This window comes from Pseudorca crassidens, chromosome 7 (assembly GCF_039906515.1).
Source record: "Pseudorca crassidens isolate mPseCra1 chromosome 7, mPseCra1.hap1, whole genome shotgun sequence".
NCBI classification, from domain to species: Eukaryota; Metazoa; Chordata; class Mammalia; order Artiodactyla; family Delphinidae; genus Pseudorca; species Pseudorca crassidens.
The window spans coordinates 103,580,817-103,599,980 of NC_090302.1; the positions used below are offsets into that span (position 1 = coordinate 103,580,817).

General features: G+C 41.8%; 1 protein-coding gene across 1 annotated transcript in view; it reads right to left on the minus strand.

Moving 5' to 3' along the window:
• Window positions 1–19,164, minus strand: part of EBF2 (EBF transcription factor 2) — a 194,293-nt gene that overhangs the window by 19,455 nt on the left and 155,674 nt on the right. Inside the window, exon 11 of the mRNA XM_067745178.1 lies at window positions 1,492–1,580. Coding sequence (XP_067601279.1) covers window positions 1,492–1,580 — 89 coding nt within the window. The remainder of the gene's footprint in view (window positions 1–1,491; window positions 1,581–19,164) is intronic.

Below are 19,164 nucleotides of genomic sequence, written 5' to 3' on the forward strand. Positions count from 1 at the left end.
AAGGAAAATTACGTATAAAAATCGAAAGTCCAGGCATCCCCCTAAAGTGTAAGTAACTAGCCAAGAGGTCCTATATTTGGTTTGACAGGTAGAATATGATCACACGTATGAATCCCCCTATAAATGCATATCTATGTGAAATACTTCTCGATAAAAGGGCTCCACAAATAGCTTGGCTACCAAAACAAAACACAACCAAATTAAGGGTAAAGTTGGCTAAAATTAATAACGTCATGGGAGTTCCATTAAAAACTACTTACAGACCATTCCATTAAAAAAATCTGGTATTCTAATTAACCAAATAGTCTCAAAATGATTGATTGACCTGAGCTTAGCTGCCTGCCAAGGAGTTGTCCAGAGTACTGAAATTATCCTGGCAATGCCTTCTGCAAAATTTTACTCTAATAAAGATGAATTCTTTCAGTAATATTTCCCCCTGTTCACTTTAACCAGAGAGAATTAGTAATCAGTAATCCCTTTCCTCTCATTTTGTCTTTTCCACCTTCTGTTTTTAACAGCCTTTTAAATTGCTATTAACCTACTTTCTAGATATCATCTAATTTAATGGTGGGGCTGGGGATTTTTCCAAGAGGAAAACAAAGGTGCTATGCAGAAGCAACTGCTGTACTTGAATTTCACTCACACTACAGAAAAGAGAACATGGCATTTTATAATGTATGTACTTAAAATGTAAATAAAATGTTAAAATTTCGTAATTTCTCATTAATTAATACCTAATAAATTGACTTTTTTTTTTTTTTTTTTTTTTTGCGGTACGCGGGCCTCTCACTGTTGTGGCCTCTCCCGTTGCGGAGAACAGGCTCCGGACGCGCAGGCTCAGCGGCTATGGCGCACGGGCCCAGCCGCTCCGCGGCATGTGGGATCTTCCCCGACCGGGGTACAAACCCGTGTCCCCTGCATTGACAGGCGGACTCTCAAGCACTGCGCCACCAGGGAAGCCCTGACATATTTTTAAATAAAGAAAGCTAAAATAATGGGCCAGATTCACTATATAATTTTTGTGAGCAAGTTCATTTGAAACAGATACATTTCATAGAAATTATATATGGATGTGTTTTTCACTTCCTTAAATATCTGTGTACGTACTAGGCCTTCAGTGAATACTTGATTGTGGATTACTATGTCCCTGTAATTACGGGTAAACAAAATTACGTTTAAATACAAAGGAATGGGAACTTATACTTTTAAGCAATTATATAATTATTTATTTTCATAAAGTTGGCAATGTTTTATAAGCTGAATAATTGTAGTGTGTTTGTTTCATAGGCCCAACTTTTCAGATTTCATATTTCCTCAGAGATTGACCATAACATAGTTCACAGTTAGTATTTTATGCGCATCTTGTATCTCCAGCTTAGCCAAATTTCAATGCCTAATTTAATTTTAAAGAGACTTAAGTCGCTAGATTTATCTAAGTTTGCTGAAATTCTCCAAGAAGGTTTTCACGTGTCATTTTCCAAAGCATTTTACCTTAGCTAATCTCTCAGGATCTCCAGGATGCCTTGGGATGACTTTCTGCAGTCTCTGAAAGCCATAGTCTATGGTGGGTTCATTTAATGCTGAAAAACAAAAGTCTTCTTTTTGAGTATATAAACTGGCCGTAAAGCAAAGCTTCTAATTAAGTCTGCCATGGGTAATAGAAAGGTCTCCAAATTTCAGGATTATTATAATTATTTTATCATTTCTGCCTTAAGTACACACACTTATCATTCTCTGCTCACTCCCAAATAATCAGAAACATTACACAATCAACCATATCCCATCCCAGTTTCTTCGGAAGACGATAAAGTACCTTTACATGCTTTTCCCTTCTTCCCTCTTTGCCTCCTTCCCCAGTATACCTTCATCATCTAGTAATTCTTCTCCTAAACATCACTTTTTCTTAATCATGCTCTTAAATATTTACGTTCATACATATATAAACCTTCTGTGAGTTTATTCTCATAAAACTCTCTTCTTATGCATAATAGACTTTCAGAATTTTCAATTATGTTTTGTTACACATACATTCACTTCATGTCAGGCTTCACCAGATACTGCCAAGTTCCATAGGAGCAGAATTCACACTTATTCTGTTTTGCCACTGTGTTCTCATTGTTGGAGACAGAGCCTGGCACATAATAGGCACTTCGTGTCAGCAATTGTAAAATGAATGAGTGAGGGAATGAATGAATGAAGGACCTATTTTGGCATTTCTACTGTGCTAAAGAGTTTTGGGGGTTGATTCCTTTATCCTTCTTTCCTCTCCCCCTTTACTTTTTAAAATTTTGTTGCTTATATTTTATGGTTTTAAAATTAATACACGATCAAAGTAAAGAAAAAAGATATAAAGGGTAAAATAATAATCACCTGCACACTCCCATTAGGCAGCAGTAAACACAGGAGGGTGTATTTCCTTTTTAATCTTACTTTTTTTTTTTTCCGGTACGCGGGCCTCTCACTGTCGTGGCCTCTCCTGTTGTGGAGCACAGGCTCCGGACGCGTAGGCTCAGCGGCCATGGCTCACGGGCCCAGCCGCTCCGCGGCATGTGGGATCTTCCCGGACCGGGGCACGAACCCGCGTCCCCTGCATCGGCAGGCGGACTCTCAACCACTGCGCCACCAGGGAAGCCCAATCTTACTTTTTGCGTATATGTTTTATAAATATTTTTTCTTTTATTTGAACTCTCAAAGCAACACCTTTTATTTAAAGAAATTATTTAAATTTTTAAATATAGAAGCAAAGATAAAATCATCCATAATCTCACCATTTTAGAGATGATCTGGGTTGACATTTTTGCTTATATCCTCCAAGATTTAAACACACACACATACTTAAAATTATTCAGAGCATACTATTCACACCATTCCATAACCTACTTTTTATCCATTTAAAAATATATCAAATTTTCCCCCAGGTCATTAAATATTCTTTTATAACATTATTTAAAATTCCTGCATATTTTTCCATGACATGGTCTATAATTTATTTAAATGGCTTCCTAATGTTTGGCATTTAACGTGGTCCTAATTTCTCACTATTATAAAAATCAGAGCAAAAATTATCCTTTGTGCATAACTTTAATTCTTTCGATTGGAAAATTCTAAGAATTAGAATTACCAGAGAAAAAATTATGATTTATATTTAAGGCCTTTCACACATACTGTCAAACCACTCCTCAGAAGAACATATAAATTTATACTCCCTCCAGCAAGGCATGTGGTCATTTTAACTTACATTTCTTTATTCATCAGTGAGGCTGACATTTTTTTCTTATACTTGCTGATCATTTTAATTTTTTCTTTTATGAACTGCTTATAATACTTTCTGCACTCTTTTCTATTGAGAATTAGGCCTTTTTTTTTTACTTGTAAAAACACTTCACATATTAATACTTTTAACACTCTGTCACCATGTTACAACATTATGTCCAAATCTGTCCTTAGGTATTACAGGTAGAAAGACCATCCCAACTGCAAGATCTGGCAAGTACACATTCACACATTCACACACACACACACACACACACACACACACATGGGGGGGGTGTTGCTTATACATACATATACGAATTCTTTAGGTCCACCAGTAAAATGTGTACTGTTCATCGTACAGGTAATAAGATTTTTGGTTTTCATTTTTTGCTATGTATTTCACTTTTTGTTGATTTTATTGTGAATATGATTACTCCCTCATCATATTTTCTAAGAGTTTTACTAGCACCTAGAAACACTTTGGTTGTTATGTGTCTGCACAGGCAGTGTGTGTGAGGGGAGTGTGTGGTGGTATATACTATAGTCATTAAGAGAATCAGCTTTTGAGTCAAGTAGATCTTGGGTTTAAATTCCAGCTCCGCCATTAACGTCTGTGAACGTCTATTTAAAATCCATCTCATGGGTTTGCTGTCAAAATTAAACGAAACAATGTATAGCATGCCCCCAGCACAGTTCTTTGCAGGTAAAAGATCTTAACCAATAGTAGTTGTCTCTTATTTTGTAACCAAACCCCTGACAGATGTACTTATTTTTTCTGTTCATTCTTAGGTTTGTACATTCAGAGCATCTATATGTGATGATCATTTTGTCTCCTTTTGATAAGTATATTAATTCTGTTTAGTTCTCTGAATCCCATTCTTGTATTGGCTAAAACTTCCCAAAAAGTGTCTGAAAAGAGGATGACTTTTTTTCCTTTAAAGTGGGAATGACACTAACACTTCAGCACCAAATGTGACGTTGGCTATTTGAGATAGATATTAGTTATCATGTTTTTGTTGTTGTTGTTGTTGTTGTTGTTTGCGGTACGCGGGCCTCTCACTGTTGTGGTTCCGGACGCTCAGGCTCAGTGGCCATGGCTCATGGGCCCAGCCGCTCTGTGGCATGTGGGATCTTCCCGGACTGGGGCACGAACCCGTGTCCCCTGCATTGGCAGGCAGACTCTCAACCACTGTGCCACCAGGGAAGCCCTAGTTATCATGTTTTGATAAGGGCTTTTATCAGGACTTCTTAGAATTTTAGGAAATTACAGTCATATGAATTTTCTCCCTCGACCAATTTAAATTGTATTTTAGAGTAGATTTCTCAATATTTCACAATTAATCCTTGACTCATGGATGTGGTATATAATTTGCTTAGTATACTTCTGAATACAATTTGTTACTGTTTTCTTATGATTGCTGGTGGGAGGATGAAATCAATTACATTACTGAGAATAGCGCCTGGCACAATTTAAGCCCTCAACACGTGTCTGTTACTATTATTGTTGCTGGGGATTTGTGTGCCCATGTTAGTAACTGGGACAGTGTGCATGGTGTTGTTGGCTTCTGAAATTTTATTTTATACCAGCTTTGAAAAAATAAATTGAGAAGCTTTCTATATTTTATCCTATGCACTATAAAACTTATATTGCATGGATATTATCTCTTGACTCAAAGTTTGAAAGAACCCCTGTGAAACTGCTCTTGTCAAAGTCACCAATAACATCTTAGCCAAACCAAGAGGAAATTTTCCATTCTTACCTTAAACTCAAGTTAGCATTTGACACTGGAAAAACTCTCCTGCTGGAAATACTTCAACTCATTGGCTTTCTTTTTTTTTTTTTTTGCGGTACGCGGGCCTCTCACTGTTGTGGCCCCTCCCGCAGCGGAGCGCAGGCTCAGCGCCCATGGCTCACGGGCCCAGCCGCTCCGCGGCATGTGGGATCTTCCCGGACCGGGGCACGAACCCGTGTCCCCTGCATCGGCAGGCGGACTCCCAACCACTGCGCCACCAGGGAAGCCCTCACTGGTTTTCCTGAATGCACACTGCCCTGTTTCACCCCTGCCACTCCACTCAGGCAATCGCAACCTACTTTGAGGACTGCTCAGCTTCCTCTGTCCGTCTGATGCTTCTTGTTGCCAAGGCAGTCTTCTGCTTGCCTATACATTCTTCCTCAGCAACCTCATTAGTGCCCCCAGGATTCCCATGTCAGGCCACATGCTATGACAAATCTTTACTTCCAGTTCAGATAGCTGGCCCAAGATTCAGCCTTATTTATCCAAGTATTGGCTGGAAATGTCCACCTGGATGACCCATAGATTCCTCCCTTTCAAGATACCCCAACTACTACCCCAGTAGTATTCATGTTACTCACACTGAATGGCCATGAGCCATCAAGAAATCATGCATTTCATTAAGATTTTAAATGTTTTAGCATAGAATCTAATAGAGTATTTGTTTAAAATTTCTACTCTTCTATTTATGACTCTCCACACAGTCCCTCACCCCGCACCAACTTTATTACAACATTCTGAATAGTCCTGTTTCTAATTTTGTCTTCCTTTAGTTCCAAAGAGAATATCCTAAAAATTCTAGGTGATTGAGCATTAAACTCTTAATTATTTATTCTAATTAATTGCACTGGATTCAAAAAGGTGGCCGGCAGAATATCTGCCTTTTGAAATGTATTAAGTTTTTTGTGAATTCATATTAGTCTTGTCTGTGTTCCACGGGAAATGCTTTCAATGTATTATTTAATGTATCTTTTTTATCATATTATTTAACATCTTTTATACATAATTGCTGCTATAAATTTATCCTTCCACATGTTCCTTGTATGTCTAATAGGTTTTTAATGTATATGTTTTTCTCTAGTGATTAGGAAGATGCACATCCTATTTTAATTTAAAATAGTCCCTCTGGCTTTCTATAAAAGTATTTTATTTTTCCTAATTGTTTGAGTCTATGGAGCCCCTCCACATATAAAAAAAACTGTTGCTTACCCTTAATTTCCCCACCTCATTCTCTGTACTTCTACATTTTTGTTGATGTTTCATCCTCTTCAGCTAATATTCCTATTATTAGATTTTCTATGATCTGTCCCTTTAAGACATTAACTTTCATGTTTATGTTAAGCTTTGTCATCATATTAACAATAATTCAGATACTATATGTTTAATCGCTTTTTCTTCTGACCAGTGGTCCTGTGGTACCATAACTTTTCCTTTCTTGCCTTCCTCACTGATCAGTTCTCCAGCAGTCAGCTTACCTCAGTAGGAATAAGAACTGAATTCTGTCGGGGCCCTTGAAATAAGAGACTGTCTTTCTGTTTTCCTCACATATTAATGACAACTTCTCTGGACATGGAATTGTTGAGTGTACTCTTTCCATTCAAGATCTAGTTTCTGCTGTGTCGCTTGTTCTCACTGGGGGAGGGATCTGGGAGGTTTTGTCAGGGTTTCCCCCATTATTTCCTGGCCCAGCTCTTCTTTTCCCACGAGCGGAATGTCACACATCCTCCAACACAACCCCATCTGCACACATCAGCACAATGGCACAAAATTTCTGGCATATTGATGAGACCAGCCTAGCTTCACGCACGAATACCAGATTTCCCTTATTTTTATGTTTTCTTGAAAATATTCTCCAATATATCCTGGGGATGGGGGCCGATTAAACACTTGTACTCAGATTACCATCTTACCCAGAAACACATGTAAGAATAGCTGTGTGTATAATTGGAATCATTCCATAAACTGTTTTTTTTTCTCCACTTAGCACTATAATGTCAGCAATTTCTGAAGACTTTTTCTTTAATAGTAGGATTTTTAGTGACTATAATACTCAATAATGAAAACTGTTACGATCTCTGTTAGAATGAAGGTTTTACTATGTTACAGGCATTATGCTAACGCCTTTTACATATATTAGCTCATTCAATCCTCATTACAACCCTAAGACATGGATTTTATCCCCATTTTAAATGCACCTCCAGGCAGTAAAGGTGGGATCTGTACCCTGGATTCTATAATTTCAAGGCCTGTGCTCTTCACCTTTTCTGCTGTAGAACCAGAGATGTCATTCCAAGTGCCCGCTAGATATGCCAGCAGCCCCCGGGCCAAAGGCTACCCCTCTGTCCTTCGCTACTGGACTGGAGTTGGCCAACGGCAGAGTGTTGAAAGTGGCCATGCTACACTCTGCTTCCACTCACCTACTCCCTGCACCCCCTTCCACCCCTCCCCAGGCTCCCTCTGCAGCTTCTAGCAAAGGACAGATCAGAGAGTGCAGCCCTGCCCAGAACACTGAGGGTGAGAGAAGCCCCATTTGGTATCAATCAGCAAACACAAACAGCGTCCCAGTGCTGCGGGGTGAGCAGACTTAGTGAAAAAATGGTCTAAATCAATCATAGCCTCATCTTTTCTCAAATATGCACCATTTCATTACCTAAGATGCTGATTTTCTTACATGGAGAAAACGGAAATTTTGTTTTTTGTTTTTTTTTTTTTTTTTGCTGTAACGCGGGCCTCTCACTGTTGTGGCCTCTCCCGTTGCGGAGCACAGGCTCCGGACGCGCAGGCTCAGTGGCCATGGCGCACGGGCCCAGCCGCTCCGCGGCATGTGGGATCTTCCCGGACCAGGGCACGAACCCGTGTCCTCTTCATCGGCAGGCGGACTCTCAGCCACTGCGCCACCAGGGAAGCCCAGAAAATGGAAATTTTAAATATGGGTATACTCACACTGTGCTGAGCAAAAAGTACGGGAATATCCCATAAGGCAGAGAATCTAGCCACCCTCCCCAAGGTCCCCGCTGTCTCCATGACTGTCCTTGGCCCTTCTCTTCCATCTGCATGGGTAACAGGTTCTCGCTCCCTCTCATTAGAGCTCTAGCGGTCCACCCTTAGCCGCCACTAACCTCCTTATTCCTGGGTCCTTACTGCTGCTCACAAAGGAATCTGCTAAAGCTGGGCTCTAATCGGCACACATAAGGCTTTCTCTCTCACAGACTTTATCACACAGTGGTACCCACCGTTGTCCCTGTTAGATGAAAACCCCGAGGACACAAGGGTGATGTCTGGTTCATCTTGTCTTCCCTCCCCTCCTCGCTCCCCACCTAAGTCAGAAATAGCAGACTCTCCTGACCACACTGGGTTAGCAATTCACGTTTTAAACTGAATAAGCAAAACAGACATACTCATCTATTTCTCATGTTGAGTGTTTTCTGGAGGCTCCGGCCAAACTTCGCAGGCATAACCTGTGGATGGGTTCTGTGTGTATCCAAGATGAGAAAGACAGTGACACACACACCGTCATGTATATGTATATGGACAGGGAATAATCACACGGATGTGCCTGTGCGCGCACACACACACACACACACACACACACCATGCCACTTAAGTGCTATTGTGAAGTAAAAATCATAAAGTCCAAACCGTTTACTCAACACCAAACTGTAAGAGGAAAAATCAGTCAGTCCCTCAAGGGTTCAGCCTTCAAAACATCAGGATTGCATTGGACAACTTTTACTCTGGTTCCAAACTCACGTCGCATCCGACCAGTTGTTCGGCCTCACCTTGAGTCCCAACTTGCCCCCTCCCCTCTCCCTGGGTGTTCTCTGACTTTTCAGGCCTGGTGTGAGCCAAGTAAACCTCAATTAGCTAATGAGGTGCCCGAGACCAGCACCAAGACTGTCTCTCAGGGCCAACCAGATCATGAGCTGCCGTCATCAGTGTGAATTTACAGCCTCTGCTACCACGTGGAGTGCGGGGATGGTGTGAAGTCCTGCCAACCCCTTGGCTGACGGGGACATAGAGAAATGCTGGCAAGGCGAAGACACAGTAAATGAAAAATATGCTTCAATGTATAGGCTCTATTTATCTATGTCTTTCTTTAGTAACATAACATGAAGGTAAAAGGTCATATCCCCACTGAAATATAACTTATATTTACCTTTTATTAAATAATTATGGCATGGCATGAAGTTAAATATTACAGAAGCTAATCAAGGGGGAATTCAATAGAGAAAACTCAGACATGAGAATTTCGCCTTTGCTATACATAGAATGTCTTAATCCTCCACTGGGAGTCATTCGGGTTTGCTTAAGGAGTTTAATAATACACATTTCAACTGCCACAGAATCTAAATCCCCTTTGGATCAGCCTTGGAAAAACTTTCATCAATACCTTGAGATTTCATAATATTTCTCCTGAGAGCTTGGATCTCACGTGTCATTTCTTATTTTGATTGCAGGGATAATATATGAGGTTACTTACGTATCTCGGACCCAACGACTAGATATAAACTATAAGCAATGTGTGAAGGGTTCCTTTTATAAGTAAATAGTATTTAACTAAAAATATCTACTGGGAGCCACTCATTTAAAAAAAAAAGCTGGCTGTTGCTCAGTATTAATTTTCCCAAAGCGTTGGTGAGATGGATAAATTCTACATGATTGTTTTTCCTTAAGAGGAGTCACAGAGAGAATATAATGCTTACCCCAGCTTATGCCTCTACTTCTGTTTCCCAGAAATAGAGGGAACACTGGCTAACATGGAAAGGGGACTCTTGGTTAGAGTTCTGGTCAAACCTCAACAAAGAGAGTGTTGACTTTGTAGGTAGGTGGTCATTTCTGCCATTGACCAACAGAAGTACTTATCGCAAAGGTAGCAATATCAAACACCGATTGAGTTCCTTTACAGAAATTGGAGAGGAGACCAAGAAGATGATGGGGTGAGGGAGATCTGAGTGTTCTGTCAGGCTGCCACTCTGGGATGTTGGCCTGGGTTGCAGCATTCCTCACTAGTAAGTCTTCAGTTGGAGCCTAGGACACTGCAGAGTCTATGGATGGCCATCAAGAGGCCGACAAAAGTCTAGAAGTCCGAGCCTAGTTGTGTGTCTGCAGCTATGTGCATTTATCTGCAGCAAAGGATCTTCACTTCTATCACAGAGACCACGGGCCACTAAGGGGTTCAGGCCACAGAACTAGAGGATCTCTCCAGTCCTAACTCTAAATTCCAACCTTCTCCAGGAATAAAGAAAGCAATGGAAAAAGAATCCTGCTCAAGAAAACTAAAATCTATGTAACGCGACTGCCAGATCAAAAGATGGACTTTGATGTGCAGGCTGAGGAGAAAACATGCATGAGGAACACCTCTCCGTACAGCTCTGGTCAAAGACAGTTACTCTCTGTTGATGGGACAGGAAGGAGTAAAACAGCCTTGTTTGCCTGGGGAGGAATCTGCATGCACACAGACTAGCTCCTGCCCTCATGCCACCTTTAGGATGTCTCCATTCTGCTCCTCCCTCAGTGTCTATGACTTCAAAGTGCTTTGATATTAACGTATTGATTCCTGTGAGGTCTGCCTTCTTTGTGCTATGATTTTCATTCCTCTCTTTCTCTCCCAACCCTTCCAATTTTCTCATCTATTCATCTACCTTCTGCCATACTCCTCAGGTGTCCAAGATTCAAGGCTATGTTCCATTGGCGTTATAATGCTCCCAAGTTAAAGAGTTTCATAGCATTTGATGGTGTGGTGGAGATAAAGCTGGCCTTTTCCTGGGATGCCTTAATTCCTAACTCTGACCAATCACACCACCTTCAAGGGCAGGTGGACTTTGGTTTATGTCTCTGCAAAAACAAAAGGTTGGGCTAAATGGCCTCTAAGACCCCTTGTAAGCTCTTGCATTATATGATTCTAAGACTATTACTTAGTTGGTGCCGTGAAATTCTTCCTTGAGAAGTGGAGATGGGTGGAGTTGAGGCCATGGGCTGTTGAATTAAGTTGTCTTTAACCTTTGCTACACTGAAATCTCTCCCTACATCCATTTGTTTCAATGTAGCAAAGGTTCAGTGTCACCAATGTAAAAAAAAAAAAAAAGAACAAAGATAATAGAGGAACACATTATTAAGAGGTGGTACCTGCCTTTGTGGATACAGGAATGAGAACACAAGGTGAGAAATAGCAGTGCACAAGAGAAAGATTAGACGGAAGCCTTTGATATTTAATTTTAAATGAAATATTAATTTAATATTTAATTACGCTTTGGTTTCAAGAAAAACTGCAGCAGCAAGACAGATTGTTTGAAGAAGGGAGTAATATACATGGTTAAGGAGACAACTGTAAAAATTAAAAATAAATTTCAAGGGTAAATCTAAATGCCACCACGGAGCAGTTATGAATATGCTCTGCTCTCTGTAATGTGTATTTAGAATATTATAGCTGAGACTACCAGGCCATTAAGAGGCTGTGATGTCTCTAGTGAAACAACAGCCCCCTATTCTGGGGTCTCCAACGGAGACATCATTCCTCAGACTCAGCTGAATGATGGATCTGAATTTTATAGGCAGTGGGAGTTTTAACTTCAGTAAAGCTACAGGCTACCAGGAGGGCTCTTCATGCAACCTGTTTCTAGTGCAAACCAGGAACAACTGGTACTGGGGCCCCTTTATGATATCCGAATTGGGTATTTTTAACTAAAAATCAGATTCATTTCTTAAATGAGATTTTTTTTCAGGATAATGCTATAAGAAAAAAAAAGAAGAAATGTGAAGTGAGTGAGCTATTAACAGTTGCCATCCAGCGTGCACACCTGTGCAGTGTGGCTCAGTGGAAGCAGGACCCCACAGCCCGTGCCCAGCCTCGGGGAGGAAGCCGTGCAGGGTATGATGTGGGCGGCAGGGCTGTGGAAACATCTAGGCCTCCCATTTCTCCTCCCAACTGCTGCCAGGTTTGGGCCATTTTCTTGTTGATTAATGCTTTCGCCCAAATAATGAACAGGGAAATCAAATGCATTTGTTTGTGCTAAAGGACTTGAGGACACGGGGAGGGGGAAGGGGAAGCTGGGACGAAGTGAGAGAGTGGCATGTGCATATATACGCTACCAAATGTAAAATAGATAGCTAGTGGGACGCAGCCGCAGAGCACAGGGAGATCAGCTCGGTGCTTTGTGACCACCTAGAGGGGTGGGATAGGGAGGGTGGGAGGGAGACACAAGAGGGAGGGGATATGGGGATATATGTATACATATAGCTGATTCACTTTGTTATAGAGCAGAAACTAACACACCGTTGTAAAGCAATTATACTCCAATAAAGATGTTAAAAAAAAAAAAAAGTAAAACGTAAGAATTGTTCTGGGAAGGAGTTGACGAGGATCCTTTGGCTTCTACTTGTTTCTCCATAGCCAGGGGGTTTTGTCAGCTTCTAAGTTCAGTGCACACCTTGGGAAGCAGCTCCTGAGCCTGCACCTGGGCCAGCTGGGCCCTGTCGGCCTCTCCTTTGAAAACCCGTTTCCCCTTCAACCCACTTGCAAACAGCACCCATGCTCTCGGGCTGCGTTGGCCTTCTCTGTCACCTAAAAACCCTGATTTCTAATCTCGACCCAGATACGAAAAGCATGATATGGTGGGTCTTTAAAGAAGAAGCCACCTTTTACAGAAGAGAAGGCATGCAAAAAAAAGTCCGCCCTTGATCAAACAGCAGTGAGGAAGGAAGCTACCAAGAACTCATCCCAGGAGCTCTGTATCCCACAGCCAAACACTTGGAACAGTAAATTTTGCTCATGTTTGTATATTCCTATACAAAATACATTTGCATGTCTACGTAATTTCATCCTCCCAGTAAGACAGGTATCTACCTATTTTTTAGGTTAGAAAACTAAGGTGAAGAATAGTTAGGGGATTTGCTGGCAAGTTCAGACTCAAATTCAGGCCTCTAAACCCTGTGTCCCTGACTTCCATTCCAATGCTAAGTTGTCTCAAGTTTAATAACCAGGTGGCGTTCATACTTTTTTGGCCTTCTGCAATTTCAGTTATTCATGAAGAGGATAATTTCTATGACTTCTAGGGAATTCAAAGCGCTTCATGGGCTCTAAGCCTACATATCACGCTGAAATAGAAATACCCATTTAGCAATCTGGAACACCAGGGCACGCGTAAGGCATCCTCTGAGCCCCCTCCATGCTCACTGGCCAGGCCTGTCTCCCGTGCACTTCCTCAGAGTAACAGCCAGAGAGCCAAGGCCCCTGGCATTTGCCAGGTAAAACTCTGATGAAGCCAAATGATGGCCTTAGCGTCATTTCTTCGAAGAAGCTATACACTCTTGGTAAGTAGCACAGTTCAGTGGTTAAGAGCACGACTTTGGGATAAGACTGCTATGTTTGGACCTAGCTTGGTGACCTTAGGCAGCAGGATTCTCATCTATAAAGTTGAGCTACGAATGGAACCGTTAACACGGGAAAAGGTGGTGATTATATGAGCTCAAAAGACAGAGCCTGGCCCTACGTGCTCAACAGACGACAGACGTGATCACCGAAGTACTAGCATCATTTTTTTTTTCTTATAAGTTCTGTCCGAACTTAACCAGCAATCAAATGTGAAACTCAGACTCTGCAAAAGGTCATAGGAAGATACTGAAAAGCTGTGCCCATCTACCCCCATACCCTCAGTGACCTGCCATTCCACTCACGCATCATGATTTTTCACTGGTTTCTGTGGATGGTACAGGTTTTACAATTGTAGACGGTGGAAGTTCTACCCCCAAATGCCTTGTTCCAGACTTTCTCTCCCTGCATCCTCAAGACAGACAAGAAGTACACTGAACAACCAGTAACCACGGTCCCATTGGCTGCCCCTACCAGGATTATATTTCTGCACTGCCAGTTTTTTGTAGAAGAGTCTGCAAGGGGTGTAGGGGATCTCTTCCCCACTAAGCCTCGCCTGGTACCATCTCTAGGTCTCAGACCAGACAGAGGCAATGGGACCTTTCCTGATGAGCTAGATTCTGGGGTGGATCTCTTGACTCTGCAGCAGCAGGCTGCACTTTAGCAAATCGTGGTCAGAGGAAAACAGACCTGCAGAGTCACATGTGTGAAGACGTGTTGCTTTTCAGAGCCCTGGTGTTGTTTGTGCTGTACTTGGCAGCAGCAACTGTGGGAAGCTGATTACTGCATTTTGTCTAATTATACCAGGTGAGTTCCATCTAACGGGCTTGGGTTTGTTGTGGTGGTGCCTCCTTGGACACAGGAACCATCAACAGTTGGACCAGGAACCATAAGATGTGTGTGGTGGGGTGGCGGCTGAAGGAGGGGAGGTTTTCTGGAGGCTGCCTTCCTACCTCCTGCTTTTTGAGTCTCTTTCTAGAAGATTCCACCTAAGAGTAAATACTATTGTGTCTGTGGTGTAATGACTCAGTCTCAAAAGAACTGCCCCATGTTGTCGAATACGTTACAAGCCAGGAAGTCACTGCAGCAGCCTGATGAGCAGGACTCAGGTTTCCCAAACTCATTTCTTTGTTTAAAACACAGATTCTCAGACCCTCCCAGAAGAGTACAATTCGATACGTCTGGAGCGGGGCCCAGCATGATTCTTATCCTCGGCCAAATTCGGGAAACATCTATGGGTCACAGTATAATTAGCACCAGAGCTTTACAGATGAAGAAAATGAGGCTCAGAGAGGTTAGGGGACTTGACAAAAGGACAAACAAGACATGGATGACACAGCCCACATCCAAAAGCAGGTCTTGTGGCTGAGTCCGCTGCCCCTCCTATTAGATTCCATCCCATCCCGGAATCTCACTCCGTCCCCACTAAAACCCTCTAGGTTCAGGGTTTCCCTTTCCTCTGGAATCAATGTGATATTTTCCACCTCACCACGGAGCTGAGTGTTGTGTCTCAGCCTTCAGTGGTCTCTGAAGCATCTTCCTGTAGTAGCACTGGTTGGGACTGGAGGAGTTGATTCCCAAGGGGCTCACAACGTGTGGCTCTGAGGCCAGGCTGGCTGGAACGCCTCGCAGGGAGAAGGCCACCACGATCCTGCAGGCTCCCTGGAGGAGGCCCCAGCCCCATCTTCAGTCACCAGGGGAAGCCACTGCCTTTCCAGCTGTTGGTCTAAGATTCCCAATGGGTTGTAAATTAGCTTTACATGTTAGTGGCTGCTAGCTGAGAGGACCAGAAAAGAGACCACCCATCCCTTTCCTGTGGTGTCTGGTCCCCTCTTTGGATAACATCAGCTGCTTGTCTCCACCAACCCGAGTCGCATTTGGCCCAGGAACCTCAAAGTGGAAGTGTTTAGGGAGAGTGACCAGGCTCATGAGCTATCCTGGACCGTGTTTGTATTTCTGTTTTCTTCTCTGACTGTGAAAGCGTATACTCCTGCATCCCTACTCTTCTCACCCCTAACTGCCTCCCAAGGTCCTTCCTTCTCAAAGGCGAGAAGGATGAAGTTTCACTGCTTCAGCTGGAAATACTTTCTTTGAACCTAAAGAATCAAGATTGCCGATGTGTGCTGTTTCAGTATTTAAACGTGTGATGCTAATTTCTGATATATTTTCTTCATTTAATTTTTAGTTTAAAATTACTTCATTTTGTTAGAAAATAATAAATATAAGTAAAGAAAATGAAAAAAATTAAATAATAATATCAACATCCAAAAGCCACCACTGTTAACACCTTGGTATGCAGGCTTTCATACCTTGGGTTTTTAATGCAACTACTCTTTTTCATATATATATATATATATATATAATTGGACCATACTGTACATATAGTTTTTAAGCTTTTTTTAAAAAAAATCACCAACATCTTTCATGTAATTAAATGTCCATCCACAGCATTACTTTTAATATCTAAAATGTATTTCAGTGTAAGGGTGTTTTGTTATTTATTTAATGAGTTCCCTAATGGATACTAAGAATGCTTTTAATTTTTCACGATTATAAACAGTGCTCCAATAAACAACCTTCAGGCAAACTCAATTACTTCCCAAGTATACATTCCTAAAAGTAGAATTGTTGGGTTAAAGGGTACATACACTTTTTTAAGGCTAGTAGCATTAGGGTACTCTCCTGGAGCCATCTACCTTCCAGTAGTTGCCTTAATTTGCTTTTATTTGATTATTAATGTGGTTGGGATTTTTTAAAACATGTTTATTGCTTGATTATATTCCTTCCTGAATTAACTCCTGATATTCCTTGCTAGCTTTTTTTTTTTTTTTTTTTTAGCGGTACGCGCGCCTCTCACTGTTGTGGCCTCTCCGTTGCGGAGCACAGGCTCCGGACGCGCAGGCTCAGCGGCCATGGCTCACAGGTCCAGCCGCTCCGCGGCATGTGGGATCTTCCCGGACCGGGGCAGGAACCCGTGTCCCCTGCATCGGCAGGCGGACTCTCAACCACTGCGCCACCAGGGAAGCCCCCTTGCTAGCTTTTTAAAATTAATCTTTATTGGCGTATAGTTGCTTCACAACGTTGTGTTAGTTTCTGCTGTACAGCAAAGTGAATCAGCTATACGTATACATGTATCCCCTCTTTTTTGGATTTCCTTCCCATTTAGGTCACCACAGAGCACTGAGAAGTGTTCCCTGTGCTATACGGTAGGTTCTCATTAGTTACCTATTTTATACATAGTAGTGTACATATGTCAATCCCAATCTCCCAGTTCATCCCACCCTCCCTTCCCCCCCAGTACCTTGCTAGCTTTTAATTTGGGGGGGGGTTCTACTTAATTTATGAGATATCTAATCTTCACCTGGTTATCCACAATGTATAACATAATGGCTGATCAAGAGTAGGCATAAAATGAAGTTTGCTGAACAAATGAATGAATCTTTTTATATGTAAGATAATATGTCATATGTAACAAATACGTTCCCAGTTTGTCCTTTTCCTTTTGATTTAATGAGGGAAACTTAGACATGCAAAAATTTTCTTTTTATGTAATCACATATTTATGCTTGGTGGTTTCTGTCTTTGGGATCAAGACAAGCAAGGCTCAATTATAATAATGTTTTGAAATGCCTACATTTTTAATTAAAAATATTTAATTCAAATATGTTTCAGTTTATGATATGAAATTAGATATCTAACCTTTTTTTTTTAATGCTTAACTAGTTGGCCCAACACCGTTTGTTAAACATGCCATATTTTCCACATTGACTTGAGATGTCTCCTCACCCAAACAAATACTTCTGTATTTATACTATTTGTGTGTACAAAAACTGTTTATTTTTAAGTGTTCTCTTCTGTTGCATGACATTTCTATATGTTCCTGCAAAACCCCATATTCTTCTAATTACTGAAACTTAAAATAGGTTTTCAAGTCTCGTAGGGCAAGGCCCTCTCATTTTTCAAAATGCGGGGTCCTGCTTTAGCACTTTTACTTTTACAGGTGAACTTTTGTAAAGTTTCCCCAAACATTTTGTTGGTACATTGATTGGCACTGTGTTAAATTTATTCATTAATCGACATCTTTACAATATTAAATCTTCCCACCTCACCGCCAGCTGGAAGTATTTTGTCCTTCCTCTGAACTCCCTTAGCACTTTATACCTTTTTAAAAATCACTTTTCTAAGCTATACCCACCCAATTTTTCAAACCTGAAACCCGAGAGTCGTCCCCTCCCCTTCCTTCCCCAACCTTCACCCCATCCAATCAATCATCAGGTCCCGTCAATGTTACCTCCTAAATTTCATCCACTTCTGCCTGTCCCCACCACCAGCACTCTAGTCCAAGCTGCCATCATTTCTGGCCGGGGCCACCACACTGGCCTCCAACCGACCTCCCTAGCTTCCAAGCCATTCTCACTGCTGCAGTCAGAATATTCTTTTAAAAGGCAAATCTGATCATGGCACTCCCAGCTTTAACTATTCCAACAGCTCCCCATGGCACTTGGGATAGAGCCAAACAAGCAGGCTCAACCCTCTCTTCCAGCTTGAACCCAACCTCTCTTTAACATTCTTTCTTCCCTGTTCATGGTTGCCATCAAACATATCCCATGTTCTTTCCTACCACAGGGCCTTTGCACACACATACTGTTTCATGTGTTTGAACTGTCCTTAACCTTCCCTATCATTTTAAGATTCCTCTGACATATATCCCCAGCATCCTACACAACTCGTCACATTTGTAATTCCTTGTTCAAGTCAGCCTCCGTGATGATAACAGTAATAGCAATAATAATATTAATAATATACACCTTTTGAATAATAAGATACAGTTGCTCTCTATTTCAAATGCTTTACGTGCAGAGGTGCTCTAGACCTGGTGTGTACCAGCTCATGAGAGCAGGCTGTTAAATTTTCAGGAATGCTGTGAGCTAGCTGATGTCATACTGGTAGCTTGAAATCAGCCATGGTGAGAGTACCTGCACCATGGAAATCAGCAAATGCTACAAACCAATGCTCCCCTGCCCCTTTTCCCTGGAGAGCTGGCTGTTAAACCTTTACCGGCACACCACTGTTGCCATGCACTGTATTAGTTAGTCATCATCACAGGTCTGGAAGGTAGGTAGTCCATTTTCTAGATGGGGAAACTAAGAGGTTAAGTCACTCCTGCAAGATTTAAAGCTATGTAGAGGCCAGCCAAGCTGTGCGTCCAGCCAGTCTGACCCCAAAGCATGAGCAGTTCACGTTTATTTCACTATATCATAACGTTGAGGAAGGAAGGTGCCCCCTGGCCTGACTGGTCTGCAGCGTCCCCAGCACAGAGCACAGGGCTGAGCAGAATGGGCACGTTCAACTGATATTTGCTTCAGGAATAAGTCAACGATGTCTCAGCACATCAGGAAAACAGAACTATTTGCCGACACTGCATTGCTAAACAGAAGTCACCAGACAGGATGGCCAGAGCCCTGAGTCCTTGTTCTGACTCCACATTGAATTCAATGGGCAAGTCATTTCTCCCTGGGTCTCAGTTTTCTCACCTGCAACAGAGGGAGTCAGATGCTCTTCGATGTCTCATTATCTCTAAAATTTCTGGATTTACATGTAACAAAACATCTATTATTTTTACTGTTACGTGGGCTTTTTTTTAAAAATCAGCCTTATCCCCACCTCTCAGGCTGTCATCTGTTCTCTACCTGAGACATTTACCCCCAATTCATTGACTGCCAGGTGCTATTCTAGCTAACACTGGTG